Source organism: Stomoxys calcitrans, chromosome 2 (genome assembly GCF_963082655.1).
Source record: "Stomoxys calcitrans chromosome 2, idStoCalc2.1, whole genome shotgun sequence".
NCBI classification, from domain to species: Eukaryota; Metazoa; Arthropoda; class Insecta; order Diptera; family Muscidae; genus Stomoxys; species Stomoxys calcitrans.
In genome coordinates, this window is record NC_081553.1 from 62281687 (window position 1) to 62295459 (window position 13773).

At 40.2% G+C, this 13773-nt stretch overlaps 1 protein-coding gene across 3 annotated transcripts in view; it reads left to right on the plus strand.

Annotated features, from left to right (window-relative positions):
• The first annotated feature begins 369 nt into the window (after positions 1 to 369).
• Positions 370 to 13773, plus strand: part of LOC106082720 (J domain-containing protein) — a 153267-nt gene continuing 139863 nt past the window's right edge. For 2 of the 3 annotated variants that reach the window (XM_013245414.2, XM_013245418.2), the window contains exons 1-2: positions 370 to 477; positions 7661 to 7904. In XM_013245414.2, the coding sequence (XP_013100868.1) occupies positions 7818 to 7904 (87 nt within the window). In that variant the 5' untranslated portion in view covers positions 370 to 477; positions 7661 to 7817. The remainder of the gene's footprint in view (positions 478 to 7660; positions 7905 to 13773) is intronic. The other variant, XM_013245416.2, reaches the window with a different exon arrangement.

The following is a 13773-nucleotide window of genomic DNA, read 5'->3' on the forward strand; positions in this document are numbered from 1 at the left end:
ACATAGCCAGTGGTCGGTCTGCTGCGACATAACAATAACACTGTTGCTTATGGTGGAGGTGGATGTGTTATTGTTGTTGTTGTTAGGTATTACTGGAGAGAGAGAAAGAGAGAATGAGAATATGTGGAGGTTGTAATCCAGACAAATTGAAATTTTATATGTGTCAGATTCTGGTTTATTCCAGCAAAATGTCATGATGATGAACATTGACAAACGTTTAGTATGGGTAAAAGAGGGGAGGGGAAGGAAGGTTTAAAAACAAAACAGCTACTCAACTAAAGCTGTGAGTGGGCAACTCTGCTGCTGCTGCTGCTTCTGAGAGAGAGAAAGAGACGCATTCTGGTTTTTCTGTTTTCATTTCATTCAGCAAAACAACGTCCGAACAAGTGGCAGTGGCAGTAACAATTTTGACTTATTGCCAGCAACAACGCGGCCAAGACAACAACGCGAAACGTTTTAGCTAAACAAATAAACACGGTTGGTTTTCAATTAAAGCAAAAGAAAAAGAAGTGTTTTGGTTAATTTCAATTCTACGCTACTCAGCATTTTTGTTTATTTGCGGTTTTAAGAAGACAGAAAACAGTGTTTGCTAAATTTCTCAAAAAAAGAGATTAAACAGAATGTGGTTTGAAAAATATAGAGAAAAACAAAAAAAAAATCTTGCTTAGATTATAAATAAATGAATGGATGAGAAGAAACAGAACCTCTACTCTACAAAATATGAAAAAAAATTAAAAATTACTTAGATTATTAAGACAACTGATTGTTGTTTTGCGTTGCTTAAAATTCAGGGTTAAGTTAAGTGAAAGTGTAGTCCGGATGCATAAAAAACAAGATTTTGTTTTTTAATTTTCGTTTAATGTTTTTAAGCCCCCCGCCTTTAATTTTGCCAAATTACGTTTCAATTTACTAAGGTCAATAAAACAATATGCCTTGAGTAAGCCAAGCTCTCTTGCTCTCTGGTACGAAATCGATTGCAAAAACTTGTAAAAGAATTTTGAAATTCAAAATCGTGAACTCGTTTTCGTTACTCTTCTAAAATGTTTCCACTTGTTGAGAGATTCAAATGCATGACGAGAACGTTGATTAACAATATAAACAATAATAAAAACAAAAAAATAGTGTAAAATAAAAAAAATATGTATATAAATATGATGAAAAATAATAAATTTGGAATTTAAAATATAACAAATATTAAAAACTAAAAAGTAAAAACTTGTATGGAAAATATTTTAAATTTATGTCAAAACAAGTTAAAGCGTTCTAAGTTCGGCCGGGCCTAATCTTGGGAACCCACCACCAAGGGTTCTTCTAAAAATGTATACATACCAAATTTCTGTCAAACCAGCAAAAATTAAAGCTTCTAGGAACCGAACAAGGATGATCGAGAGACCGGTTTACATGGCAGCTATATCAGGTTATAGACCAATTTGGACCGTACTGAACACAGGTGTTGGAAGTCATAGCAAACCACTACATGCAAAAATTCAGCCAAATCGGACATAAATTGCGGTTTCCAAGGGCTCAAGAAGTCAAATCGAGAGATCGGTTTATATGGGAGCTATATCAGGTTAAAGACCAATTTAGTCCGTACTTGCCTCAGCTATTAGGAGTCATAACAGAATGCTATGTGCAAAATTTCAGCCAAATCGGATGAAAATTGAGGCTTCCAGGGGCTCAAGAAGTCAAATCGGGAGATCGACTTATATGGGAGCTATATCAGGTTATGAACCGATTCGGACCACACTTGGCTCAGTTATTAAATGTTACAACAGATCACTATGTGCAAAATTTCAGCCAAATCGGATGAAAATTGAGGCTTCCAGGGGCTCAAGAAGTCAAATCGGGAGATCGACTTATATGGGAGCTATATCAGGTTATGAACCGATTCGGACCACACTTGGCTCAGTTATTAAATGTTACAACATATCACTATGTGCAAAATATCAGCTAAATCGGACAACAATTGCGGCTTCCAGGGGCTAGGAAGTCAAATCGGGATATCGGTTTATATGGGAGCTATATCGGGTTATAGACCAATTCGGACCGTACTTGGCTCCGCTATTAGGTGTCATAACAGAATACTATGTGTAAAATTTCAGCCAAATCGGATGAAAATTGAGGCTTCCAGGGGCTCAAGAAGTCAAATCGGGAGATAGGTTTATATGGGAGCTACATCAGAATCTTGACCGATTTATACTGTACTTGGCACAGTTGTTGGAAGTCATAACAGAATACTATGTGCAATATTTGAGCCAAATCTGACAAAAATTGAGGCTTCCAGGGGTTCAAGTAGTCAAATCGGGAGATCGGTTTATATGGGAGCTATATCAGGTTATGAACCGATTAAGACCACACTTGGCTCAATTATTAAAAGTTACAACAGATCACTATGTGCAAAATATCAGCCAAATCGGACAACCACTGCGGCTTCCAGGGGCTCAGGAAGCCAAATCGGGATATCGGTTTATATGGGAGCTATATCAGGTTATAGACCAATTTGGACCGTACTTGGTTCCGCTATTAGGAGTCATAACAGAATACTATGTGCAAAATTTCAGCCAAATCAGATGAAAATTAAGACCTCCAGGGGCTCAAGAAGTCAATTCGGGAGATCGATTTATATGGGAGCTACATCAGATTCTTGACCGATTTAGACTGTATTTGGCACAGTTGTTGGAAGTCATAACAGAATACAATATGCAAAATTTGAGTCAAATCGGAAATTGAGGCTTCCATGGGCTCAAGAACTCAAATCGGGAGATAGGTTTATATGGGACCTATTTCCAAATCTGAACCGATATGGCCCATTTGAAATACCCCACGACCTATATCAATATAAAGTACCTGTGCAAAATTTCAAGCTGGCTAGCTCTACACGTTCGACCGCTATCGTGATTTCGACAGACGGACAGATGGACGGACATGGCTAGTTTGAATCAGAATTTCGAAACGATCAAAAATATTTATACTTCATGGGGTCCTAGATCAATATTTCAAGGTGCTATAAACGGAATGACTAGATTAGTAAACTCCCATCCTATGGTGGTGGGTATAAAAATTTTGGTAAGTTGAAAATCAACTGGCCAAAATTCGGAAGACTACTCAGAAAAAGACTTGTGCAAGATAATTTGGATTACCCAATCGACAATGTCAACAGAATTACGACTGCACTGGTGGAGTCTTTCGAAGATAGTTGTTTTCTTCGAGAAAGGAAATCAGCCTCGGAAAAACACTGGGAAGACGGTCCGCAGCCTTTATAAGAGAACACATCGTAAAAAAGCGGAATTATATCGGAATATATACCTTACACGGCTCAGGGAATACGATAAGATTACCAGAGTGGAAAAATGTGCCTCCTGGAAGCTTTTCTGCGAACAGGTCGATAGCCACTACTTTGGGTAACCACCATAAAAACCTGACTGAGGAGGGATTTGAGCCTATCTGCTACGCAGTCGATGTTATAATACTTCTAAGGGGAAAGGATCCAAACCAGCTATGCAGGAGGGTCGAAAGGGTCTTGTATACGGCATATGACTGAAATAGACCCAGAGGTCTCAATGTTAATCCGGAGAAGACTGAATTATGCCTGTTCACGAGGAAAACGAAGGTGGGTCAATTTATTTATTTCCTCATTAAGACGATTTTGATCTGACAAGGTCAATTACTTAGGTGTGATCTTGAACAGGAGACTTAATTGGAAGTGTCACATTCAGAAGCGCACTGAGAATGTTCACAGATTTTGGGCATTATGTAGACGGGCGATAGGCTCGAAATGGGGCCTGAATCCGAGGATAGTCCATTGGCTCTAGAGGAGCGTCATAAAACCAATTCTTACTTACATCTCAGTTGTTTGGTGGACAGCGATGGAGAAAAAGTGCAACATAAGCATCATTAAAAAGGTTCAGAGAACATGTTGTCTTGGCATCGGAGGAGCGAAGAGGACCAGTTCTACTAGGGAACTGGAGACTGTTCCCGATATCCTATCCGACCCATTGACAGCGACACAGTCTTGGACTGACGGAACCCTAGTATTGCCATCTGGAAGATCATATTACATGGATGGATCAAAGCTAGAGGACAGAGTGGGCCTGGGGGTCTACAGTGAGGACCCAAGGACCGAGATCTTTTTTAGACTGTCTGACCATAAATCGGTCCTGCAGGCGGAGATCTGGCGATCACGGAATGTGTGAGGTGATGTGATAATAACGCGAGAACTTGGAGTGTGAACATCTTTACGCACAGTAAAATGGTCATAAGGGCAAATAACAACCAGGGTGGTAAGGTCACGAACAGTCTTGGAGTATAAGAAGGAGATTAACACCTACTCTGAGGATGGCCTAATCCCCATCGTTTGGGTGCCGGACCATAAGGTTAGTAGGTTAGGTTAGGACATGTTTAAGTGGCAATCTACAGTCAGACTCACCTAGACGTTTTCGTCCATTGTGATACTGCATAAACAGAAGAAGGAAGATACCTTCTAGTTCCTACCGTTGAACCATCCAGATCGCTTTAAATAGCCCAACAACCTGCGAATGTTCACATCCGCTAAATCAGACAGGTGCTCAAAGAAATGAGAACCTAAGGTGGAACTCCTTCTGACTGCAAATGTGGGACACACACGCAGAAGGTGTTCTATAGTCTCTTCTTCCTCGATGTCCCTACCAGGATGGTAAGGTCGCGAACAGTATTGGAGTATAAGAAGAAGATTAACACCGTTTCTGAGGATGGCATAATCCGCATCGTTTGGGTGCCGGGAATAAAAGGGCAGAGGATTTGGCAGTGAAGTCCACAGGACTGCCATCATAAACTTGGTTAACCCGAAGCTTTTCGGGTCGACGCAGTCCGAGTTAAAAACGTGGGCGACGAACGCATGAAACACTGTGGAACAGTGTTACACATTATGGGGTGATTCGGATCGTGAGATGACGAGGCTATTTCTGATAGGAAGTTAGAAGGAGGTCAGTATAGCTATTGGTAGCACAACGGGACACATAGGACTACGAGCACACTGATGCAAAATTGGTGTGATACGTGATAGCAAGTGTACGCCATGTGGGGAAGATGATGAGACGTTGGAGCATTTCCTATGTCATTGCGCGACTTTTGCGACACCAGTACATAGGTGGGGACACCTTGCCAGACATGAGCCAACTTAGTAGCTTGGCATGGAAAAACAATTAAGAATTTTGTGAGTAGAAGGAAATTGCTAATATAAAATTTTCTTTTTCGAGCCATGTCCGTCAGTACGTTCGTACGTCTGTTTGTTGAAATCACGATACAGTCTTTAAAAATAGAGATATTGAGTTGAAACTTTGCACAAATTCTTTTTTCGTCCATATGCAAGTTATCTTCGAAGATAGGTTATATCGGACTATATCATTATATAGCACCCATATAGACCGATCTGCCGATATGCTATATGGTGTTGTGGTCTGGTGGATGGCGCTTCAAAAGTCCACCTACTGCTCAATACTTAACGGGATTCAAAGGAAGGCTTGTTGTGCATCACAGCCGCACATAGGACGACAATATATGATGCACTGAATTTAATGCTACATCTTATGCCTCTGGACATTATGGCTAGACAAATTGCTGCGACCACTGCCGTGAGTCTAAGGGAGCTTTCTTCTTTGTCATGTGAAGGCAACGAACACTGTGTTATCCTTGATACAATATCCGATGTTCCAGGCAGTGTAGATTACATCCTATCTGAGCCGCTTTTTGATTTAAAGTACTGTACCACTATTCCAGATATAACCAATTAAAACGACGATATCCCTGGTAATAGAAGTTACAGAGACTTTTATACTTACCGTTCCAAACTAGACGACCAGGTGGACTTTGGGGTGTACCCTAAAGATCTAGAATTGGTCATATCGAAAAGTGTGCAGTGTGTATCAAGCGGAGATCCTTACAATTAGGGAAGTTGTGGCATGGCTAAGATATAATGTCATTACGACTTCTGGCATAAATATCTTCTCAGACAGCCAGGCAGCGATTAAATCCTTGGACCTCTAGAGGGCGCGATATTTATCCATCTGTCCGTCCGTCTGTCTGTCGAAAGCACGCTAACTTTCGAAGGAGTAAATCTATATGCTTAAAACTTTGCACAAATACTTCTAATTAGTGTAGGTCGGTTGGGATTGTAAAAGGGTCATATCGGTCCATGTCTTGATATAGCTGTCATATAAAGCGATCTGGGATCTTGACTTCTTGAGCCACTAGAGGACGCAATTCTTATCCGATTTGGCTGAAAATTTGCATGAAGTGTTTTGTTATAATTTCCAACAACTGTGTAGAGTATGGTTCAAATCGGTCCATTACCTGATATAGCTGTCATATAAAATGATCTGGGGTCTTGACTTCTTGAGCCTCTAGACGCAATTCTTAACAGATTTGACTGAAAATTTTCATGAGGTGTTTTGTTATGATTTCCAATAATTGTGCCAAGTATGGTTTAAATCGGTCCATAATCTGTTATAGCTGCCATATAAACCGATCTTGATCTGGACTTCTTTGCCCACTTGAGGGCGCAATTCCTATCCGATTTGGCTGAAATTTTGCATGGGTTATTTTGTTATGACTTCCAACAACTGTGTTTAGTAGTGTTTTGTTATGACTTTTCACCACTGCGCCAAATAGGGCTTAAATCGGTCAATAACCTGATACAGCTACCATATAAACCGATCTGTGATTTTCACTTCTTGAGCCTCAAAAGGCCTAATTATTACCAGATTATATGACCTCCAACATACGCGTCATATATGGTCTGAATCGGTCTCTAGCCTGATACAGCTCCCCTATAAAGCGATCTCCCTATTTTACTTTTTGAGCTCCTAAAAGGCCCAATTCTTATTCGAGTTGGCTGAAATTTTACACATATACTTCTACGGTGGTCTCCAACATTCAATTCAATTAGCAAAGCAATTATTTTCTTTTATCCTTTGTTTATCTAAAAAGAGATACCGGGAAAGAACTCGACTAATGTGATCCATGGTGGAGGGTATATAAGATTCGGCCAGGCCGAACTTTGCACGCTTTTACTTGTCTTTTATACTTTGTCCAAAAAGTGATAACGGGAAAAGAACTCGTCATATCCGATCCATGGTGGAGAGGATATTAGATTCGGCCCGGTCAAACTTAGCACGCTTTTACTTGTTGGGTATTATAAACAATTTCACTATGCCATAAGCCCCTTTGCCGCTGTAGTGGTCTAGGGCATACAATTATAAAAGGGTTCTACACAACCTACTTAACCTTAAGAAGATGCATAACATCCACATCACCTACATGTGTATATCTCCCTTATCAATGTCATCGTTCTCATCAACAGTGGAAAGTAGTAACTACGTCAATTGCTATCGGAAGTGTTGATAGTCAATTTATATTCTAGCTTTTACTATTTTTATCATGAATGGCATGAAATTGACAATGTGGTTTTTCAATTATTGCAATTGCAAATCTAATAAATTTATATAGTTTTTTTGTTCTATTATCTGCTTCACATGAGATATTGGCGATACATGTCGATACTTACAATCATGTCCCCTCTTTAAGCTATTTATGTAATTTTTTTCTCTGCTCATTTATTTTTCTCTATTTGCCTACAAACAAACAAACAACGAAAAAAAACCATCATTCAATTGAGAAATGTCAGTGTTTGAGTGTTAGTTCTTTGCTTTGTGAAATAACGAACCCAACTACAGCTACAACTACAACTACCACTACCACTACTCACAACCACCTGCTTTAATTTTCAATTAAATAGGTTATAAATTCCTAACAACGTTCCAGCGCAAAAATCCCTCTTCAATATGAGTGCCGTCGATTCCATTATAAATTTTAAACGTGATCCCAGCGAGGATTTCTATGGCATGTTGAACTGCGATGAACATTCAACGGTAAGTACATTATGAATATTTTTTGCATTTTTTTTTATTTTTGGTATATTTGAAATGTTTCCCTCGAAAATAATGGGCCACATCAGCCTGATGTGCTGATTTTCATCTGGGCTTGACCCAATTAAGAATTTCAATTTGACCCAAATATGAACGCAAAAGTAAAATTCACTAATCCTTGCAAATACGGATTTTGTTTAAGGGGTTTGTTTCTTTTGGTTTGGGTTATGAATCCCAGCCGTAAATCAAATGGCTTTGAAATTAAATTTGTAATAAACACTTTTTATGACACAATGGCTACAGATGTTTGCGAGAAATTTGATTGAGAAATCCCACCTTTAAAGTGAGAGGAATTAGGCATCTTATATTTAACAGAGAAACCTGAAATAGGTCTCCTTTTGATGCCACAAAATGAATGAAAAATCTGGGGATTTTAAACAGAATGTTGGCCAAACACAATACATTGACAGTTTGTTGTGTTCTGTCCTTTGTCTGCTTGATTCTTTTGAGTGTCAAGACCCAAGAACTCTGCGATTAAGACTAAGGGTCGGTCCACAGGGATCTGGGTCTGAGTCGAGTAGGTCTGGTTGGGCTGTTGAACAGGTGACGAGTATCGTGTGGTCCCTGGTTACAATCGGGACATGCATCTTGCAAGTCGGCATCGATCCTTGCTCTGTAGTAGTTGAGGCGGCTGCATCTGCCGGAACGTAATTGAGCCAGAACTACTCTGATTTGCCGGGGTAGGTCAAATTCATCAGGTGCAATGGGAGGCGGTCGTTCCCCAAGGACTACATTTTGCCGGTAGCTATTTAACGCATCTGCTACCTGTTCTCTATCCACAAGATGATGATTTGGATGGTCTCTGCGATAACAGCCCAAAAGGTATTGCTTAGACAGCATGTAGTTATGTCTTCGCACTGGTAGGATTTTTGTTCCCTGATGGAGGTGGTCCACATGATAACTGAGGAGAGAGCCCGTCGCATTCTCACAGATCTTAATATTATTCCACTGCATGTCACAAAGCTGACGAGATCACACTGGAGCTGCACAACTTACCTCAGACCGGCTAATTGCTTTGTACGTGGTCAACAAGGTTTCTTTGTCTGCACCCCAAGTGCTGCCGGTAAATGACTTGAGGACCTTGTTTCTACTTTTGACTTTATCGCAAATTGCTGTGGCATGTGAGGAGAATGTGTAAGAGCTGTCAAATGTGACGCCAAGTATTTGGGGACTCTTGATGGTCGGAATCATTTCCCACAGTCAGCTCGGCATTCACCTCAAGCGTATTTGTAGTGAACTATGTGGCTGAAGATTTGGTGGTGGATATCTTCAGATTTCTTGCAGCGAAATATGAGCCAAGCTCGTTGAGGTGGAGGTTCAACCTGTCGCAGATGTAAACAATGGGTGAGGGCCTGATGCCATGATCCTACAATCGTCCGCATATGGTACGATCTCTATGTAGAGCTGGCAAACTATCGATAAATATCCATAGTATCGTTTATTTCTCATCACCTATATTTCAAACGAAAATGAGTCAAATTGAAAATCATGAGATCGACTTATATCAATGCACAAACCAATTAAAACCAAGGTTAACAAAGTCAGTCGGAAGTCATGAGAGAAATCATTGCACAAAATGTTAGTCTAATCGGATGAAAATTGCGCCCTCTATAGGCGCAATTTATCTTAATGGATACATTCAGTGTCGGATTGCCTATTTTTGTATAGTTTTGCAAAAAAGTTAACTTTTGCGATAGTATCCATCGGAAAAATATCAACCGATATTCAGCCAAAAAAATTAAATATGGATAGGGACATCGGTATTTTGCCAGCTCTATCTCTATGCCGTCTGGAGGGGGTGGAACGGAGGATAGGTAGAGGTTAAACAGTGCCGGAGATATCACCCCGCCTTGGGCAACTCCCTGTTGAACTCTACGGTGCTTCGACTTCTTATCCCCAAATTCCACAAATTACTGGCGACCACGCAGATAATTCGCGACCCAGCGTTTCAGACCTAGCTGAAGGATAAATTGTGATGGCTGCCCATCGGCTCAGAGACCACGGTTACGGCGAATGGCTCTCCTCCTTGCCCTGTCACTCTCGGGATGCACAATAAATAGAAGGTTGAACAACCTGATCTCTTCGGATAAGTCACGGTAACGTCGCAAAAAGTGATTGAGGTCCTGTTATCCCGTCTACCGGGGTTCGAGAGTGGCTTAACAGTAGTTTGAGAATGGGGTTCGAGAGTGGCTTAGCTTGCCTAAACCGGTGCCTAAGTTACATTGATCCAAGTGTTCCAGTCACAAATTCCTCTTATGTTCGTTGACTACCCTGTTTATTTCCAGATTCAGTTCACTGATTCTGCGATTAGTGGGGTCCGTATAACGAATCCCATCGCGCTCGTCTGCGAGTACTACTGCCTGCGCCGGCTGGTGTAAAGCAAGCGGCTGTTGCGTTAATGATTTCTCAGACTTTAGCATATTCGAGGGTGGTGACAGTTCATTGAAGCGGCGATTGGTATACTGTCTGAAGCCAGTCCAATTGGCCTTCTACTGACGATAAACGTCCGGCGTTCAATGTTGGCCACCGTAGCGCAGAGGTTAGCATATCCACCTATGACACTGCACGTCTGGATTCGAATCCTGGAGAGACCATCAGACAAAATTTTCAGCAATGGTTTTCCCCTCCTAATGCTGGCGACATTTATGAGGTACTTTGCCATATGAAACTTCTCTCCAAAGAGTTGTCGCATTGCGGCACGCCTTTCGGACTCGGCTTTAAGAAGGAGGCCGCTTATCATTGAATCGGACTGCACTCATTGATTAGTGAGAAGTTTGCTACAGTTCCTTAGTGGAATGTTCATGGGCAAAATTTGCATTTGCAGTTGCTTTAGGCCCCTCGACATTCGCACCGAGTATGGTTAGGATCGGTCTATATTTTAATATAACTGATATAAAGACCGATCTCTCAATTTAAGGTATTCGGCCCTTTATACGACTTCACTCAAATTTGGGATAGCGACTTGCGTTAGGCTACTCGATAAGGCCCAAATCGGTCCATATTTGAATGTAGCTGTCATATAGACCGATCTCCCGATTTAAGTTCTTGGGACCATAACAGCACGTTTATTATTTAAATTCGTTTAAATCTGCCACAGTGGGTTGTGTTAGGCTCTTCAATATTCGATTTCGCTGATATTTGGCAAAGTGAGGAATTTTAAGCTTTTCGATACCCGTGCCCTATATGGTTCAGATCGGTCCATAGTTGCCACGTTCATACACCAATCTTCAGATTTAAGTTCTTTGACCCTTTAAAAGTGCATTTTCTAACCAATGGATTTTGTTACAATGAGTTGTGTTAGACCTTTTTATAGCCTTCCTGTATAAAGTGGAGATCGGAATATATATGCATATAGCTGCTATGGGTTCATAAATGGTACATTTTTCATCGTATTATGACGAAAGGTGGTAAATAAAAATATCCTAGGTGGAGGTCATCCAAAGTTCGGCCCCGCCGAACTTAATGCCTTTTTACTTCTTTTACCTTCAAACCGTATCATTTATAACTGAATTTTCGGATGTTGAAGCATACTGCGGCAAAGTCATTATTAATATTGTCACTAATCCGAATAACAAAAATCAAACCATCAAAATGAAAATCAAACCACAAATGCTTTCGTAAATCGCAAAATATGAAGCAAATCTCCGCTAAAATTTAAAAAAAAAATTAGAAGTCGAATATCCCTGAAACCAGTAGAGATATTGTAGATCTCAACAGATTTTTGTGATTTTAAGCACTATGTAGCAAAAAAAAAAGTATTTTGAAAATCGGACCACAAAAAAAGATTTGGCAGCTCGAACAATTTTTCAAAATGCCGAGGAGACCAACTTTGGGGCTCAGCAAAGAGGCACCCGGAAAACCATGGGCCTTGAAATTTTACACATGATTTCGACAACACCTCAGCTCTAATACCCCGTTTACATGGCACATCTGATGCATGTATTGGACAACCCTTGTGTTGCAATCTGCCAACTGACAGCTCTTTCGTAAAGCTTGGCATTTTTGAGGTTATTCAATTTTTGGCGATGAAGCTCCATCAAGGATTAGTGTTTATCGATGGTATGGTGAATTTAACCGAAGTCGTAATTTACTACAAAACGAAGGTCGTCCAAAGTCAGACGTTGTTCCAAAACCATTGATGCTGTGCACCAATTGATATTGCATGATCTTCATGTGACTTATCGTGAGATTGAGACAACTTTAGAAATTAGTGGGACCAGCATACATTCAATAGTGCAGGAACATTTGACCGTCAAAAACTTTGTTCGCGTTGGATTCCCCACAATTTGTGAATCGTTCAAAAAGAAAAGGCTCGGGTCGATTGGTCGAAAGAAACGCTCCATATATACGATCGCATTGCTTCGAAACACACCCATGACCAGTGTTGCCACTCACCTAGCAACATTTAAGAAAATCTTACCATACCCAACCAAAACCTACCAATCCTGGATTTACGCGAATGAGCCCGAAAGTAAACAGCAGTCGACTGTAAGGGTGTTTCAAGAAGAGCCAAATCCAACAAAAGTTGCTAGCGCACGAAGCACTTCCAAACATGTTCAGCTTCTTCCGAAAAACTGAAATTGTCGCAATCGTGCCACTAGAACAAGGCAGTTCGAGTGGTACACAATCCTGGGTGGTACACAACCATTTGTTTGCCAGTTGTCTTCCAAGAAAGCTGGAAAACCAACCGACGAAGAGGGATCGCTCTTCACTACGACAATGCGGGCTCTCACACATAACTTTATAATTTTTAAATTTGAAATTTCTTCAAAATCGGATGAAAAATGCTTTTATGGGGTTAATACTCTATATCGGAAAATCGGTCCATATGGCAGCTATATGCAAATATGGTCCGATCTGGACGATATTCAACGAAAAGGTTTAGAGGGGTACCGTAAATCGAAATTGGTTGAAAAATGCTCCTTTTATGGGCTCATTATCCAATATCGGGTGATCGGTATATATGATAACTATATCCAAATATGGTCCGATCTGTACCACATTTGACAGGAATGGGTAGGGGTCTACCAAAACACACTGTGCCAAGGTTAAAACTCTATATCGGAAAATCGGTCCATATGGCAGCTATATTCAAATATTGTCCGATCTGGACGATATTCAACGAAAAGGTTTGGAGGGGTACCATAAATCGAAATTGGATGAAAAATGCTCCTTTTATGGGCTCATTATCCAATATCGGGTGATCGGTATATATGATAGCTATATCCAAATATGGTCCGATCTGTACCACATTTGACAGGAATGGGTAGGGGTTTACCAGAACACACTGTGCCAAGGTTAAAACTCTATATCGGAAAATCGGTCCATATGGCAGCTATATTCAAATATTGTCCGATCTGGACGATATTCAACGAAAAGGTTTAGAGGGGTACCGTAAATCGAAATTGGTTGAAAAATGCTCCTTTCATAGGCTCATTACTCAATATCGGGTGATCGGTATACAGGGTGGCTGATGAAAGCCGCTACCAAAAAAAAATGTAATAACTTTTTTTCTATTTAATAATAATAATTTAATAATTAATTTAATTAATTAATTAATTAATTTAATTAATAATAATTTAATAATTAATTTAATAATTTAATTTAACATGAATAAAAGAAAAATGTATTCCATACACCGAAAAAAAAAATGTAGCAATATTCATCATTGTAGCAATATTCATCAGCCACCCTGTATATGATAGCTATATCCAAATATGGTCCGACCTGTACCACATTTGACAGGAATGGGTAGGGGTCTACCAGAACACACTGTGCCGAATTTCATCGAATTCGGATAATAAATTGATCT